This window comes from Pecten maximus, chromosome 10, assembly GCF_902652985.1.
Source record: "Pecten maximus chromosome 10, xPecMax1.1, whole genome shotgun sequence".
In the NCBI taxonomy this organism is placed as follows: domain Eukaryota; kingdom Metazoa; phylum Mollusca; class Bivalvia; order Pectinida; family Pectinidae; genus Pecten; species Pecten maximus.
Window position 1 is genome coordinate 16,249,873 of NC_047024.1, and position 18,814 is coordinate 16,268,686.

General features: G+C 35.2%; 4 protein-coding genes across 4 annotated transcripts; 3 read left to right on the forward strand and 1 right to left on the reverse strand.

Moving 5' to 3' along the window:
• Window positions 1-1,344, forward strand: LOC117336736 (platelet glycoprotein V-like). The gene has a single exon (XM_033897351.1). The coding sequence runs from the start codon at window positions 135-137 to the stop codon at window positions 1,332-1,334; it is 1,200 nt and encodes a 399-aa protein (XP_033753242.1). The 5' UTR covers window positions 1-134; the 3' UTR covers window positions 1,335-1,344.
• Window positions 1,345-8,586: 7,242 nt separating this feature from the next.
• On the forward strand, window positions 8,587-9,974 carry LOC117336737 (protein flightless-1 homolog). The gene has a single exon (XM_033897352.1). The coding sequence runs from the start codon at window positions 8,839-8,841 to the stop codon at window positions 9,919-9,921; it is 1,083 nt and encodes a 360-aa protein (XP_033753243.1). The 5' UTR covers window positions 8,587-8,838; the 3' UTR covers window positions 9,922-9,974.
• A 2,629-nt stretch (window positions 9,975-12,603) lies between these two features.
• LOC117336547 (leucine-rich repeat-containing G-protein coupled receptor 4-like) lies at window positions 12,604-14,879 on the forward strand. The gene is made up of 3 exons (XM_033897158.1): window positions 12,604-12,641; window positions 12,882-13,005; window positions 13,545-14,879. The coding sequence occupies exons 1-3, from the start codon at window positions 12,604-12,606 to the stop codon at window positions 14,877-14,879; spliced, it is 1,497 nt and encodes a 498-aa protein (XP_033753049.1).
• Window positions 14,880-16,517: 1,638 nt separating this feature from the next.
• On the reverse strand, window positions 16,518-18,408 carry LOC117335441 (leucine-rich repeat-containing G-protein coupled receptor 4-like). Its single transcript, XM_033895424.1, has 2 exons — window positions 18,294-18,408; window positions 16,518-17,973 (listed from the first exon to the last, which is right to left on the reverse strand). Exons 1-2 carry the CDS (start codon window positions 18,330-18,332, stop codon window positions 16,561-16,563), a joined length of 1,452 nt encoding a protein of 483 aa, XP_033751315.1. The 5' UTR covers window positions 18,333-18,408; the 3' UTR covers window positions 16,518-16,560.
• Between the last annotated feature and the right edge of the window lie 406 nt (window positions 18,409-18,814).

Consider the following 18,814-nt stretch of genomic DNA (forward strand, 5'->3'; position numbering starts at 1 on the left):
TCTTCTTAATTGTGGATGCTAGTTTACCAGCAATACCATGTCCGGCACCACCACCTTGTGACTGTAATTGGAATAGCATTAACTGTGATTCCAGAAATCTGTCTGCGGTTCCTCAGTTTAACCTCTCAGGAAGCATGCCATGGAGGGTCGATCTAAGTTCGAACAATATCACCTTTATTCCAAGTAAAGCATTCGCTAACATTACTGGCTTATACAATCTCAACATTACAAACAATCAGATAGCGGACATGGACGATGATGCTCTCTTTGGTGCTGAAAACACGCTTGAATTTCTGTTCATGAGAGACAATGAAATGAAGAAGATTCCAACTGCCTTGGGTATGATGAGGAAAGTGAGTTCTCTCTCCATTGACGGAAACCCTGTACAAGATTTCCAAGTCAGCGTTTTTCGAAATGTGTCCTCTACGCTCCAGGACCTAGAGTTCGGCTCTCCTGGAACGTCGTTTTGGCCGAATTCAATACGATATCTAGCGAACTTAACGAGGCTATCCGTGAAAGAACTAAATGTTGATTATCTACCCCTGTCTGCATTCGCTGGCCTAGAGAAGTCTCTAGAATTTTTGGAATTTGAGAGATGTTCTATCCGAAGCCTGCCGTTGACACTGAGCTCACTAGATGCCCTTGATGTGCTGTCTCTCACCAGTAACCCTAATCTGAAACTTTCCGGAATCCCGAGAGAAGCTTTCAGTGGTATTGAATCTCTTGTCCAGATTTATATCACAAATCAAAGCTTCGATACAGTTCCTGACATCTTTCACGATTCACTGACGATTCGTGACATCGACATAACGGGAACACCTATTACCCATTTTGATGCCTCTTTGATTCCTGATGAAAATAGCTTACGAACTGTTAGTCTTTCGGATACGCTATTACGCGAGGTTCCGCCTGCCATTGTAAAAATGAAAAATTTACAAACTCTTATAATTCGTAACAGTAGCATTACCTCCGTGTCCTTATCAGACTTTGAAGGTTTAACTAAGATCAAATCTATTGGTATAATGAACGCTCCGCTGACTTCTTTCTCTGATGACGCTTTAAAAGACACACACAATCTGAAGTTCCTGTTCCTTAGTAACACAAACCTGACGACAGTACCAAGGGCTATCAAGGGACTCTCAAGGCTCCGTTATATCGACCTGGAAGGCAACAAACTCATTTGTACATGTGCTAGATTGGGATGGATGAAACATTGTGGAGGTAGCGACCACTTTATACTCACAGGTGACTGTGCTAATTTGCAGAATGTTAGTTTAAGTACTTACTTTAGAGAGCAGGTGCCGAAATGTCCAGAGGAAGGCATTATTCTATAGGTCTTTACTGATATGTTTGGTTACTGTGATGTCTTCTCAAATAAAACGCCACATGATACTTGTTGCCTTTGTTTTTAAAGCGATGTTATGATTAACAATAAGAGTTATGATAAACGCTGCCATCGTGATCAATTTATTATCAATAGACCTCACACAATCACGTTGTTCTGTCATGCAAACGAAGCTTTGAATTCAAAAATAAACGATTCACAGAAAGAAATTAAACTTAAAATGTAATGCTAGATATGGCAAGAGCATTTCATTGTATGCGTTCCAGAACACGCAAAAATATCACATTTCAAGCCTCATCGCCAAAGATTTAAGTTGATTAGAAATTATTAACGGAAAACAGGAGTTGGTTAAGTTTTCCATTAATGAGAAACACTGACTAGGAAACAAGCTAAAAATTCGTATTCTTCTATCGCAATTAGATGTTGCATTCATATTTATAATTTTCACCAACAACTTGTTAACTTCGAAGAACTGAATAAACGGTGAACCATTTGTGAAAGAGTACACTAGCATTATACACATTGTCTACAATCTAATTCAACAATGCCATCAACAGATTCAGGATGTCAATAGTTATAACATCGTGTAGCGTCTCATTCAGGAATACAGAGAAACGACATCGGCGATAAACAGTAGCCAGCCTTCCCACTGACACGCTTCTCGTGGCTGTAATATTCTATGATATTCAACTGGCAACAATTCAATATCTTATATATATATATTAAGATATATAAGTACATGTTTAAATATATCGGCTAAAAGAACAGGTTAAATATATCAGTTAAATGTAAAGGTTAAAATATATCGGTTCTGTGTACAGGTTAAATATATTGATTAAAAGAACAGATTAAGATATATCGGCTAATTGTAAAGGCTAAATATATATCGTATATATCGGTTAAGTGTACATATTAAGATATATCGGTTAAGTGTAGAGGTTAAAATATATCGGTTAAGTGTAGAGGTTAAAATATATCGGTTAAGAGTAGAGGTTGAAATATATCGGTTAGAGGTAAAGGTCAAATTATATCGGTTAAGAGTAGCGGTTAAAATATATCGGTTAGAAGCACAGGTTAAAATATATCGGTTAAGAGTAGAGGTTTGAACTCATCAGTTAAAAGTATATGTTGAAATATATCGGTTAAAGTACAAGTTGAAATATCTTTTGATTAGTCAAGGAGTTCGTCAAACTACCTCTAAAGTGTCAGCGATGTTTCCCGGTCACGAGATAATACCATCTAAAATAGACTACGCGTCAGACCTTACATCAGTGTCTTTTGTGTTAGCAATGTAAGATAAGACGGGCCGCCATGTTTGTCTACACAACACTTTCCGTAATATTTACTGTAAGTATAAATTTATATTGAAGTATTGTTTCTATAAAACAGACGTTTTACTAAAATATCTGAAGACACGAATTAGATTTTTTGAATATATCTGTTTTATTAAAGTTTGCAAACTTGCGTAACAATTAGGAAAGAGAATTCCTGTAGCAACGTTGTATTGGTTTTCTTCTTATTTTATTTCACCGAGGAAATTCATGTTAACAGGGTTCGGTTTTGTCAATGGTCGGCATATGATATGCTGAGTGACCTTACATACGAAGAAATTGGTCCCGTCTAGATTATAATAGTCCTGAATTCGATCATTTTTAATAACAAAGAAAGACGTAAATTCAATATAAAATATAAAATCAATATGAATTAACTTTTAAAAAAAGAAACACTCTTCAAATAATTGGTGCTTTTTGAACGAAAGGTGACTAGTTGAATGTATGTTACGCTAGAAATTGTTGTTCGAAAGCGACTTATTATCTTCCATGTAGATGAATTAATATCTTACCTGGGTTCTACATTTTCAATCTTCCAATATAGAATATGGAGCCAAACATCACATTTTGTCAATGTTTTTCCTATACATGGTAGATAAGACGCGACATACTCTGAAGGGTGCATGGTATTTCCATATCCTGTACGAGTATTGAGAACATTTTATTTCAATATTATTTTTGTTCACAGTGCATCTCACTACATTAAATCACAATGTTCTAAATATTTCCTCCAAATTGTTTCGAAGCATATTTAATGTACTTTGTTTTCACGTTCTAACATCGCTTGCTGCCTTTTTTAATTTTAAGGAACGTCAATGAATGGCAAACTCTGTTTGTTTTCAAAACAGATTAGTTCCTATCGTAAATGTGTAATAGGTGTTTAACAGTTGATAGTTATTTACAGCTAAAACGTATTTAGTTCTGTCATCATCTATTCTTTCATTTCAATTACATTCAGTTTAAGTCGCATCTAACCAGGTAAGTCAGATATTGATCAAAAACAGCAGATCATATTAGGCGAGCTCGACCACCAGCTATTCACTTGTCGAGCTGTTCCAACTTATTCGATGACATATGCAGATTAACAGAAACCAATCACAGTCAGGTTTATAATTGTCGACGCATGCGCAAATGATTTTTTTCTTTCTTTATTCAAAATTCTTACATTTAGGATTTACATAATAAAGTTTTATCTTACATTCTTCCTCACAACTCCCATCCAGATACATTACAAAATATTTGTTTGAATAAGGATTCATTGTAGTAATTTTTGCTTATAAAGTATGTACATGTCGATTTAATTAAATTTACAGTGTATTTTCTCAGATATTTTTTAGGCTTACTAATTTCGAACCTTAATGCTTTTTGAAAATGATATAAATGGTCTATGTTTCAAATGTGTTTTTCAATGCGTCCAATACATAGTAAAATTTCTTTGAAGTTTTAAGCATAAACACAATATTTCTAATGGAATTCATGATGTTATTAACTATGCATATTTTGCTTTCCCCATGGTTTTCAAATTGTCGTTTGTTCCTGGATTTCTAAATATGCCATTTTGTAACAGAGATGATAGTATTCAAAAATTGAAGACAAATTAAAATCTAAGTGAAAACAAGAAAACATAACATCTGTTTCAGAAATGGTATAAAGTTATTTTTGGTTTGAAATTCTGTTGATTGCTCTATTTATAAATGGTGCTTAAGTTTTCCATGTTCCTTTGCTGAAAATACATAAAAAAAATCAGTGTTGTTGCGTTTCATTATTGACATTACAAAAATTACATTTTCCATCTGATAGACCAATTTTCCTAAGTTTATGATTAGTAGAGACTATATTATGGATACATTGCCACTGAAACTCTTTACTTTTTCTGTCTGCTATAGATATTTTTAGCGTTTTCCATATACTTCCCCAATCAAATAGTTGATTTAAATATAATGATTCCCATTTTTGCTAGGCTTTAGGTTCATATCTTTTTTCCCAGTGTAATATTTAACAATATTTATTTGGTTCTACTGCTGACTTTATGTTTTTGATAATCAAATTTTCAGTTATGATATACTGTTTTTCATCAGGCAATGGGTCATTTGACTTCAGTTAGTTAACCACTTATTAGGTATTCCATGTTTAATTCTTGAAAATTCCGAAATCCAATTTTCTTTTTGTCTTAGCTTTTGCAGTAGTGTACTGATGTTATAAAGATTTTGCTTTGTCCATCCCATATGTCTTTAATCGTGGTTATTTTGGATTGTGTCCAGTTCTTTAAAAATGAGGGATTTCTTTTGAAGATTATGTCATTATTTCCAAAAAGCATTTGATTTGTAATACCATCTTTTCCTGAGGTCTTTGATAGATATTGTAAAAAATATTGCCACTCTGATAGTTGAACTACATATAATTGTGGTATTGTACTGAGATCTAGAGATTTTAAACTGCTACATTCACATAGAAACCAATATTTACCCAATGCATTCCATGTTTGAAGTTCTGAATTTATGATTTTATATATGTTTTTTTTCCAATATCTATCATATTTAGTCCACCCTTCAGTTTGTCTCTAAAGCAAGTTTCTTTTTTATTAACTTTGCTTTTCCAAAGAAAGGAATATATAAGTTTGTTAATTAAATATTTGTACTGTGTTGGTATTGTTGTTTGAAATATTTCATATATGATTGTGGATAGTATAAGTGTTTTGATTATCATTATTTAACCATTCAAAGTTAAATTTCTTTTTCCCATTTGTTTATCAGTGATTTGATTTTTTGCATTTTTTCCCCAAATGGTGTCTTAGCAATATTACTACCGTGAGTTATTCCTGATGCTTTGATAATTTCGACCCATTTTATCTCATTGTATCTTGGTGGTCTTTGGTTCCAAAAATCCATATATATTCCTTTTGTTTTCTGATAATTTATTTTTGCTACGGAGGCTTTTTCATATCTTTTTAGCGTTTTAAATGTTTCTACTAGACTCTTTTCTGTACCTGCCAATAATTGGGAGTCATCAGCAAACATACTTATTTTAGCTTCAATGTTTTCATTATTTAAAACTGGAATATTTATACATGTAATGTTTTTGTTTTTACGTATGGAACAAGCTAAAGGTTCAGCTTGTATAATGTAGATTAGAGGTGCGAGAGGGCATCCTTGTTTTACTGAGCGGCTAAGTTTAAATAATCTTGAAAGAAAGCCATTTCAATCCATTGTATAAGTCTGTTACCATTACCAAATTTCTCTAGACTTTTTTAACCCATTCCCATTCTACTCGATCAAATGTCTTTTCTTGATCCAAAAAGATTATCCCAGCCTCAATATGTTCCACGTTTACATATTCCGTGATATCTTGAATTAATTTTAATTGATTTTTATCAAGTACCAATATTTCTTGTAAAATTCTGAAGTTATACCATCTGTACCTGACGATTTATTACATTCAAGGTTATCAACAGAAGTTTTTATTTCATTTTCAGTAGGAATTACATCACCAATTTCTTTTTCATTGTAACTTAATGTCTTGTCTACATTGTGTAATAGCTCATTTGTCTTTACTCTATACCTTCAGTTTTAAATAAGTTTGAATAAAAGAGTACTTGCTCTTTCAAAATATCTTCAATATTGTATTTGTATGTGCCATCTTGGCTTTAGATAGAACCACCATTTTTTATTAATCCGTCTAGTTTTTTCCTAACTGAAAAAAATATTAAGTTGATTTTCACCTTCTTCATACCATTAAACCCTTGATCTAATTTTGGCCGCTGTAGCCTTTTGTTGATAATAGGCCTCTAATGTTTGCTAAATAGCATTTGATTCTGCATTATTTATGTAAGTTGTCTGTAGTTTATTTTCCAATTTCTTAATGTGATTTTCCTTCACATTTACTATTTTACCTACAGTTATGCAAATATCTTTTATTTTTAGATTTGCTATGTCCTACCATTCTTTTATCGTCCTGAATTCCTGCTTTTTTGTTTTCAATGAGTTCCAAAAACTAGTAAATGCATTTTTAAAATGATCAATATCTAGTACTTTTTTCATTCATTTTCCAATACCCTGGCCCTTTTATACTATTTATAAGTTTGACATTAAGATGAGGAACACCATAGTGTGATCTGTTTTTGTAAAGGGACAAGACTCTATGGATGTAGTAGTGACATTAGCATCAAGATCTTTAGATATATAAAACTTATCAATTTGAGAACGTTTATTTCCTCTTCTAAAAGTAAATGCCCTTTTGCTTGGATATCTCCTCCAAATATCTTCGATTTCTAACCCAATGGCCATATCCTCTAGTTCCTCTTTCCCTGCATCATTTAGGTCCTTTAAATTATCTCTATCTAAATCTTTATTTAGTACACAATTAAAATCTCCCCAATGATCAGTTTATTTACATTGTACTTATTTTTTTTTATAGTTCCTGTTTCAAAGAACAGTAAAACATTTTCTTTTCTTAGCTTCGTTTGGTGCATATGAATAAACTAATGTTATAATATAATCATTGCATTGAAATGTTATTATAATATATCGTCCATCGTTATCCCTTAGTACTACAGTAGGTTTTACATGTAATCCTTTTCTAAATGAAATAGCCACTCCTCTCGAAGTTGATGTTCCATTTGACCAATAACTTTCACTATCCCATTCACATTTCCATCTAAATAAAGAATTATTATCACCGCAGTGAGTTTCTTGACAAAAGATAATATCAGCTTTCATTTTTCGGAACCAATAGAAAAGATTGGACCTTTTTGCTTTGGCATTTAAGCCATTAACATCAATTTTGGTTATCTTTAAATTATTCATATTAGATATGAAAAAAAAGTTCCAAGTACAATCAAAACTTAAACATGAAACATATGATTGATATATAATATTAGCATTAAAACATACATACTTATATCTTTTATTTTCCACTTTTGAAACCAATAAAAGAGATTGGTCCTTTAATCTTTGTCATTTAAGATTAACATTAGTCCGATTGTCTTCAAATTATCCATATTATGTATGAAGAAAATTCAAAATACAATCAAAACATTTCAATGGTTAGACTTAAACATGAAACACATAATTGATACATTTAAAAAGTTTAGACATAAACATGATGCGCAAATTGATATATAATTCATGTATACTTATATATTTGATTTTCTCAGCTTTCACTTTTGGAACCAATAGAAGAGATGGGTCCTTTAGTCTTTGGCATTTAAGATTAATATTAATTCTGGTTATCTTCAAAATATCGATATTAAGTATGAAAAAAAATTCCAAATACAATCAAAACATTTGAATTGTTAGATATAAACACGATACACATAATTGATAGAAAATGTTAGCATTAATACATGTATACATTTTTCTCTCTTTTTCTCACTTACGCATTTTCTGTTCGTACACACTTGCTCTAAATGTTGAAGCTTACATCTGATGTCTCACTGCGAGAGCGATTTTTTTTATTTTACCGTCACTGTTTTGGCTGTGTAAGTGTCATTGATAGAGTCAAGAAAGCCTGCTAACAGTGCTTGTTCACCTTTACTGTTCACGTGTAGCCCATCCTTCGTCTCGAAAAGGTTTCCGACATGTTTATCTCCCTTAAGGACAAGTTTGTCGTTGTCTATGTACTGCAGATCATAACGCTCACACAGTTTTTTCACGAAACTGTTAACTGTTTTTGCTGTCCGGTTAGCATTACTCGCACTTTCTTCACACATGCACATTATATGTAACCAAAATGATTTCGTTTACTATATAATTACACCGTAGTTGCCATAGTTTCTGATCGAGCTCGCATCTTTCATGTCTTCGTGTCGTGGTGACTTTAACATCACACTACTTCAAAACAGCTTGAACGACATTGCAGATTAAACATTGTACGGGAAAATGATATTTATAAATTGTATACTTACAGTGTCTGACAATCTTTCTGAGACTTAACGCTAGTTTAGCAGCAATACCATGTCCGGCACCACCACCTTGTGACTGTGATTGGAACAGCATCAACTGTGATTCCAGAAATCTGTCTGAGGTACCTAGATTCAACCTCTCCGAAAGCAGACCTTGGCAGGTTGATCTAAGCTCAAACAATATCACCTATATTCCAAGTAAAGCATTCGCTAACATCCGAGGGTTAAGTTATGTAAAACTTGCAAACAACCAGATTGCGGACATGGCCGATGATGCCCTCTTTGGTGCTGAGAACACGCTTGAATTTCTGTTCATGAGAGACAATAAAATGAAAAAGATTCCAACTGCCTTGGGTATGATGAGGAAAGTGAGTTCTCTCTCCATTGACGGAAACCCTGTACAAGATTTCCAAGTCAGCGTTTTTCAAAATGTATCCTCCACGCTCCAGTACCTAGAATTCGGCTATCCAGGAATGTCGTTTTGGCCAGATTCAATACGATATTTAACAAGCTTAACGAGTCTATCAGTCATATATTTAACGATGGATTATCTGCCCTTGTCTGCCTTTCTCGGACTAGAGACGTCTCTCGGACTTTTGGAAATTGAGAGATGTTCTATCCGAAGTCTGCCGTTGTCACTGAGCTCACTAGATGCCCTTGATGTGCTGTCTCTCACCAGTAACCCCAATCTGAAACTTTCCGGAATCCCGAGAGAAGCTTTCAGCGGTATTAAATCTCTAGGTGAAATTTCTATCACAAATCAAAGCTTCGATACAGTTCCTGACATCTTTCACGATTCACTGACGATTCGTGACATCGACATATCAGGAACACCTATTACCCATTTTGACGCCTCTTTGATTCCGGATGAAAATAACTTGCAAACTGTTAGTCTTTCGGATACGCTATTGTCCGAATTTCCCCCGGCGATTTCCAAAATGAAAAATTTACAATCTCTAATTATTCGGAACAGTAGCATTACCTCAGTGTCTGGATCAGACTTGGAAGGTTTGACGAAGTTAACATACCTCGGTATAATGAACGCTCCGCTGACTTCTTTCTCTGATGACGCTTTAAAAGACACACACAATCTTCAGTGGCTGTTTCTTCCTAACACAAACCTGACGACAGTACCAAGGGCAATAAATGGACTCTCATATCTCCGTTTAGTCGAACTGGAAGGCAACAAAATCATTTGTACATGTGCTAGTTTGGGGTGGCTGAAACATTGGGAAGGAAACGGATACTTGATACTCAATGGTGACTGTTCCAATCTGCAGAACGTCAGTCTTAGTTTTTACTATAGAGAACAGGTTCCGAATTGTCCAGATGAAAGCAATATCTAATTAATCACAGTCTGATATGTTTGTTTAAAGTGATGTTTCCTTGAATAAAAGCGCCATATAATGCAAGTCTTCCTTTTCCTCACCTAACATCACATTATACAGCCATTAGTCTAGTATTGATGATGTATTCCCTGTCCACACTTAACACCACATTATACAGTCATTAGTCTAACATTGATGCTGAATTTATTAATATTAATATTGTAACAAGCTATCAAAACATCTGAGTCGGCGTTACGCTGGGTAACAAACAAACAAAACATCTGGGTCGGCGTTACTCTGGGTAATAAGCAAACAAAACAATTGGGTCGGTTTTACTCTGGGTAACAAATGAACAAAACATCTGGGTCGGCGTTACTCCGAATATAACGTGGTATCTATTTTATATTTTACAAACTCATGTACTAGGGTGGTAGACCCTAATATAACCGAGAAATTCAGAGAAAAACAAACTACAATTTAAATATATGTTTTTTTTTCATCTGACGTCATGCCAGTGTCATGCGACATTATTGTCACAGAATTATCTGAAGAATTACTAAAACAAAAACCTTGACCAGCTTCTGGAGATACATAATAATGGATCATACCCGCTTTGAAGTTGTATCTGTTCTTGATATATGGGAAACTGTTATATCTATCCTATATCATGTCAGAGCAGAATTTTACAAGCCTTAAAGTAGATAAGCATATAAATCAATCAATCAATAAAATCAATCAATCAATTAATATTCAATCAGTCAATCATGATTATATAAATATCTATAAATATTTTTGCTGACCTGTCCTAGGAGACAAAGCAAATTAAAATGTAACCAAATAACACATTTGAGCCTCTTCACCAATCTAGATATCTGATTCAAGAAAACGCAAACCAGTGGTTAGTTAACGGTTAACGGTGTTGAGAAACGTTGGATTGAAAGCACGTTGTTCTATTTGGTATTGTATTCCTATGTGGAATGTTCACTTATAACTTATTTACTCTGAAGTACTGAATACACGGCGAATCATGTGTGAAAGATTTAGACAGAAATGTAATAAGTATTATTGTTATTATCAAATGCAGTCATCTAAGTTTTAAAACATTTCCAGCATAACTATAGAGTAGCACCGCCTGCTACAAGCCAACAGATAAGATACGGGAGTGTGACAGACCCCAACCCTCTCACTTATCAACTGATCGTTAAAATGGCTGTGTACGGAATTCACGTCTCTCAAATAATGGTAAGATTGTCATCCAAACTATGTCAATACACATCTACATCAAGACGGATTGATTTAGCATTTCTACAATGTGGTTAAACTCCGATGTATATTGTCTATCATTTGTTCCTAGCTAACAATATTACATTGATAACCATCGTTATCATCAATGTTAAAGATTATATTATTTTAAAAGGCAATGGATTATCTCATTCGTCGTAAATAGACATCAGTCTAAATATCTCTCTATATAAGTATATATTAATGAGTCGATATGTTATATAAAGGTAATGGGTTTATCTCATTTGTCCTAAATAGACACCACTCTAAATATCTCTCTATATAAGTATATATTAATGAGTCGATATGTTATATAAAGGTAATGGTTTATCTCATTTGTCCTAGATAGACATCAGTCTAAATATCTCCCTATATAAGTATATATTAATGAGTCGATATGTTATATAAAGGTAATGGTTTATCTCATTTGTCCTAAATAGACATCAGTCTAAATATCTCCCTATATAAGTATATATTAATGAGTCGATATGTTATATAAAGGTAATGGTTTATCTCATTTGTCCTAAATAGACATCAGTCTTAAATATCTCCCTATATAAGTATATATTAATGAGTCGATATGTTATGTTAAGGCAATGGGTTATCTCATTTGTTCTAAATAGACATCAGTCTAAATATCTCTCTATATAAGTATATATTAATGAGTCGATATGTTATATAAAGGCAATGGGTTATCTCATTTGTCCTAAATAGACACCACTCTAAATATCTCTCTATATAAGTATATATTAATGAGTCGATATGTTATATAAAGGTAATGGATTATCTCATTCGTCCTAAATAGACACCACTCTAAATATCTCTCTATATAAGTATATATTAATGAGTCGATATGTTATATAAAGGTAATGGTTTATCTCATTTGTCCTAAATAGACATCAGTCTAAATATCTCCCTATATAAGTATATATTAATGAGTCGATATGTTATATAAAGGTAATGGTTTATCTCATTTGTCCTAAATAGACATCAGTCTAAATATCTCCCTATATAAGTATATATTAATGAGTCGATATGTTATATAAAGGCAATGGTTTATCTCATTTGTCTTAAATAGACATCAGTCTAAATATCTCCCTATATAAGTATATATTAATGAGTCGATATGTTATATAAAGGTAATGGTTTATCTCATTTGTCGTCCTAGATTGAAAAGTCAGACGTGAAGAATTTATACTACACGTAAATCTGTACCAGACATAACGTGTTACCCTCGGCCACGAAAAACAGCTACAAAATATTGTCTTACCTAAGAACTGATATAGGGAACATGGTACTTCAGTATGAAAGTCTTACCTAAGGACTGAGGGTAAGAGAGATTAAAAGAAGAAAAGGGAGATTCCTGGAACTTTATGACCGGTGTCCCAGTATTAGCTGACTAACTCCATCTTATTAGTAATGCCACAATCCTGTAAATACTTCCAGATAGATTATCAGTAAGAGTTCACACAAGGAAAAAAGGTTAAGTTTACAGAGAAAGACAAGGAATATGTCTAATGATACAGCAATGTAAAGGTGAGGTTTACAGAGAAAGAGAAGGAATATGTCTACTCCTTATACAGCAATGTAAAGGTGAGGTTTACAGAGAAAGACAAGGAATATGTGTACTCCTAATACAGCAATGTAAAGGTGAGGTTTACAGAGAAAGACACTGTATATGTGTACTCCTCATACAGCAATGTAAAGGTGAGGTTTACAGAGAAAGACAAGGAATATGTGTACTCCTCATACAGCAATGTAAAGGTGAGGTTTACAGAGAAAGACAAGGAATATGTGTACTCCTCATACAGCAATGTAAAGGTGAGGTTTACAGAGAAAGACAATGTATATGTCTACTCCTAATACAGCAATGTAAAGGTGAGGTTTACAGAGAAAGAGAAGGAATATGTCTACTCCTAATACAGCAATGTAAAGGTGAGGTTTACAGAGAAAGACAAGGAATATGTCTACTCCTAATACAGCAATGTAAAGGTGAGGTTTACAGAGAAAGACAAGGAATATGTCTACTCCTCATACAGCAATGTAAAGGTGAGGTTTACAGAGAAAGACAAGGAATATGTCTACTCCTAATACAGCAATGTAAAGGTGAGGTTTACAGAGAAAGACAAGGAATATGTCTACTCCTTATAGAGCAATGTAAAGGTGAGGTTTACAGAGAAAGACAAGGTATATGTCTACTCCTTATACAGCAATGTAGTCCGCAAAGCAAACAACAAGTTTTCTGTGGCAAACGAAAACGAATTGAATAGAAAACCACGATATTCATCCCGAACATTCTTCGTACACATTACAGGGTTACTTACATACTATTTACGACTGTGTTTACATTTCTACTGCAGCTGATGCTGACCATTGTCACACAGGGTTACTCAGCCTCTGTACCCGATGACCCCCATCCCTGTCCCGTAAAGGCTCCGTGCAGCTGTGACTTCAATAAAGTGGAATGTAACAATCTTACTCAAACAGAATTTCCGACCTTCACCAAGGTCAACGCCACTTGGCACTGCTGGACACTCGTCATGAATTATAATAACAACATCAAAAGGATCCCGGCTGGAGCTTTCGATAATCTCCCTTTCTGTTCCCTTCAAATCGGTCACAATGGCTTCGAAATAATGGAAGATGGGGCACTGACTGGATCAGAACCATATCTGGATTCCGTTTTCATGCAGTTCAATAAATTTAAGGAACTTCCGAACGAGATTGCGCGAATGCCAAACATCACAATGATGAGTATCCATGACAACCCCATAACGACACTTCCGCGGGAAATGGCGTTTGCCTCAACTCTTCAATTTCTAGATATTGGTTCACCGGAAATGACGACATGGCCGGATTCCATTCAAACTCTGAAAACGGTTTGGAGTTTGTCCATTTATAAACTTCCTATGTCCGATCTGCCTATAGATGCGTTTGTAGGATTAGAGGACTCAATTGGATTTGTGACATTTTCAGCTACAAAATTTAAGGGTATTCCGAAAGCAATGAGGCGTCTGCGTAAAATGACGGACCTGTTGATCGAGGATAATGTTGAGTTAACATCTGACGGCATACCTGATGACGCGTTCAGTGGTATGGTGTCGCTCAGGGACATCGCTATCACTAATAGCAGTTTAACGAGGGTACCGAATCTGGCCACCATCCCAGCACTTACCCACCTAGAATTGAGCAATTCACCACTGTCACAATGGGACTTGGCAACATTGCCCGATCAACCAATCATCCAGTCAGTAGATTTTAGTTACACGAACATAGACAGTATTCCGGTCGCTGTACGCCACACCAGAAGTTTATTTGAATTATCACTAGACAACACTAAAGTGTCCAACATTGGACCAAACGACTTGACAGGGCTCCAAAAATTACAGCAACTTAGTCTGGATCATGCGCCTTTAACCGACATTTCCATGGACGCTTTTAACGACACACACCTCCTACAAGGTCTAAATCTAGATTCCACAAAACTACCAGGGTTCCCTAGGGCTATAGAACGACTTCCGGCTCTGAGGTTTGTGAGTTTACAAAACATTAGTATTGAATGTTCCTGCGCAGAACTTGGATGGATGAAGACTTGGATAGGTTTTAAGCAGTTTCTGGGTGGTGATGGGAAGTGTCATAACATACACATGGACTTTATTGAATACATTCGTAACGAGATACCAAAGTGTCCTTAAAGATGTCATAGACTGTCCGTTAACATGAGACGCTTTGAAATCGGTGTCTTGACATTTGATGTAATATTTATGATTTAGGATGATTAAACGAGGACTAGACTTGAGATGATTTTTGCTATGAGAATGAAAACATTAATATCTAATTTAGAATGGATCTCAAATGTCCATTTTAATATCTTAATTCCTACCAGCATATATATCTTAGATCATTTAGAGAATAGAAAATATTAATGTTAAGCGGTTGATATATGGAGTTGAGGGATGTTGTAAGTTTCTGGTTGCCCGAGAGCAGCAGGTCTCGGATTGGCCTCGGGAATTAAGCGTGACCGAGAGAAACCAGAAACTTGGTATTTATCCCAAACTGCATACTTTAACCGTTTTATATACCGATACAAATCTGAGAGATATTTGTTAACACTAAAGTATTTGTAAAATACTTTATATCTACGTCCTGTCATATAGATAACAATGGAATCAAATGCAACCAGAGCCAAATAAATATACAGGTTATGGTGCCTATTTTTCACTTTAGAAAAAATAATTAATTTGTCGTTAAAGATATTCTTGTTTCATTTCCGAAAAGGTGATTTTGTAATATGGTACTCAATTTTATCCCGAGCGTAAAATACTTGATCGTATTGATCGACCTGACATCAGGCAATCCCGTATATATTCCTCCTGAACGGCAACAGATCACCTTTATCTGTTTAAGAGAACCGTGACAGTGCCAAACAAGAAATATCTTTAAAAAGATAAATATCATAGTTATAATGCTGATGGTTATAATGTAAAAAAAAATGCTGGTGAAATAAATTAACGAACTAATACGTTTCAGCACGGATAGCAAAATTGTATCAGTTTGAATCATTTTTGGTGATAATAAGATTGCATTTGAATCAGGAATATAATTTTATTAATGTGTCGTTTGAAAAGATACATCCACTTAGTCAGCTTGCATTCAATCTTAACTTTGTTTTCGTTTTTAACTGCATATCTGGGCATGCATTTTGCATTTACCGCTACATTGACCAATCGCATACTTCATCTTGACCAGTAACGCCACCTGTCGCGTCTATGCCGAAAAACTGAGAAACTGTCGTCTACACATGTACATAGAAGGCGCATTCGGTAACAAACTCCGCTTGAAACTGATGGCGTGTCCGGTCACCTCTCGACTGATTGTCTCGACGGAAACATCCGAGTGCATGTGTGTTTTAAACACGGGTGTTTAGTTCGCAGACTTACACACGTGACTAAAACACGGCTAAGATAAGTCAAGGGGTATAATCAATTTAACCTTTTTTAAAATTTATTTATAAAGAGTAAATAAATTAGAGGTATATCAGATTATAATACCCAGGGGAAACCTAATTCTTTAGTAGACAGAACACCATACCCGGGTAACAATTCCGTCCATCTGATGTGACAACGTTAACGGTAACGTTACATATGTATCGCGCCTTGTGTGGTACAACTCGGACGGTTTGGACAATCCAGTGTCACAGTAATTATGTAGGATGGATACAGTTTAACAAGTTTGTTGTAAACGTTGATAGTTTCCCCTCTTTCTTTTTTCTTAACCGTGAAGCAATGTTTAGATAAGAAAAAATGATCAAAGCAACAAAATACAGTTCACTACAATATTTAATTAGTCGAAAGCTACATAACTAACAGGAAATTATCAAGGACATCTGGGAATGTCCTGTTTGATGTAATCTTCAACCTGCATGTTTCCAAGGTTCGAACACTGCCCGTTAATGCCGATTCTACTAGCACCCGACCAGTTCTTCATCCAGCCCATCGATTCGCAGGTACAGATTAGCTTGTTTCCGAACAAACTCAATATGTCAAATTTGACATTTTCTATAGCTCGCGGAACGGTAGTCAGTGCCGTGTTGTCCAAAGCGATATACGCCAGGGAACTCAGTGTCTGGAACGCATCCATAGACACGTTCTTAAGTGGGGCGTTCGAGATAGATATGTATCGCAATTTGGTAAGTCCGGCGAAATCCTCTGATCGAATAGTCGTGATGTTGTTATAGTTCAAACTTAGAACACTTAACTGCTTCATTTCAGATATAGCTGACGGAACCTCGTCGAAGAGGGTGTCGTTAAAGTTGGCAATAGTGATATTGGAATTCTCCGGAAGCATGTTCGAGGTAAATTCACGTATAGGAACGGAGTTTATCTCGAGTTGAAATAGGCCGGTAATGTAGTGGAATATGTCCGGAAGTGCTGTGAGTTTACTATTTATAATCTGAAGATCATTCAGTCCTTTGAGACCTTCAAACAGGCTGCTGGGAACACCATTCGATGTCAGTTCCTTGTCAGTGTTGAAAGATAAGAAGAAGAGCTTCTCAAGATCTCCGAAACTAGACGGAAGTTTTGTCAACTTCATAGAATTCAAGTATAACCAACTGATATTGAGATTTCTAAACGCTGTTTCTGGTAGTTCCTCTAATGGAAGATTGTAGATCCCCAACTCAAACAAGTTCAGAATCTGTACAGACGAAGGCCAGGTGACCATTCCCTCAAAACCAAAATGAAACGTCATCAACGTTTTGGCAAGGGACTTCATCACGTTTTCATCCAAATGTGTAATTGGATTTTGTTGGATTTTCAGGGAGGATATATTACTCAAACTCATGACCGCTTTAGGAATGCCTTCCAAATGATTAGTCTCGATATGTAATGTTTTGAGAGAATTTTCCAAACCACGGAAGGCGTTGTCAGAAACAGCGGACAACGAGTTATTTGATAGATCTAGATATTCTATCTGGATTTTCTGAAAGTCATCATCTGTCAAATTGTGTATGTTGTTATTCTTAATGTACAGATCCCATAAGCCGTCACTTTTACTGAATTCTGGAACGCGAGTCAGTCCTCTACCGGAACAATCGATGACATTATTAATATCACTGCAACTACACACCGGTGGGGCTGGACAGTCATGTTTGTGTTCGCCGGGGGTGATGTCCGATTGCTGAGTCAATGGTGTAGCCTCTGGTTGAAAAGGAGAAATTACCGATTTGTCGTGTACATCTTCAGGTTGTACCCAAGGTTTTGACGGGAGGACAGCCGTTATTTGTGTTGTCTGTTAATAATAAATGATCATAACGAAATAACATATACAGCCAAAGCCAAAACAGGTAATTTAACTGACAATGAACACAAGTACAAAAAAAACAAAACAAAAACAAAAACAAAATCATCAACACATCAAACTTGTAAACAGTCACCATCAAACTTGTCATAAACACTCACCATCAAACTTGTCATAAACATTCACCATCAAAATTGTCATAAATATTCACCATCAAGCTTGTCATCAACACTCACCATCAAACTTGTCATCAACACTCACCATCAAACTTGTCATCAACACTCACCATCAAACTTGTCATCAACACTCACCATCAAACTTGTCATAAACACAAAATTCCAGAATTCCATGGTGAATGTTCAAGGTAAAAATCTCTCAGACGTAAACATGTGTCAAAGATGGAGAAAGTTATGTGTTTGTGACCGGTGTCGTTTAAGTCGGTGACATTAGATAACAGATATGAGAACCAGAGCCGTCGTCTAGTATTATCTGTCCAGACTTCTGTGTGAGGAATTATCTTCTATATAGAAGTATGTACACCAATTCCGTTGATTCAGCAAATATTAATGCCAAACAACTCCTATTAATAGCCTGTCTCTTAAGTCATAATATGACCTTTATCATCCGTGTATATCAACACAATTTTCCTCCAAGTCTGACGGACTGCACGCTCAGTTTGACCTATATATAAATGTCAACACTGAGCATCCGTGTCGACAGCACGCTCAGTTTGACCTACATATAAATGTCAACACGGATCATCCGTTTCTGACGGACTGCACGCTCAGTTTGACCTATATATGAATGTCAACACTGAACATCCGTGTCTGAG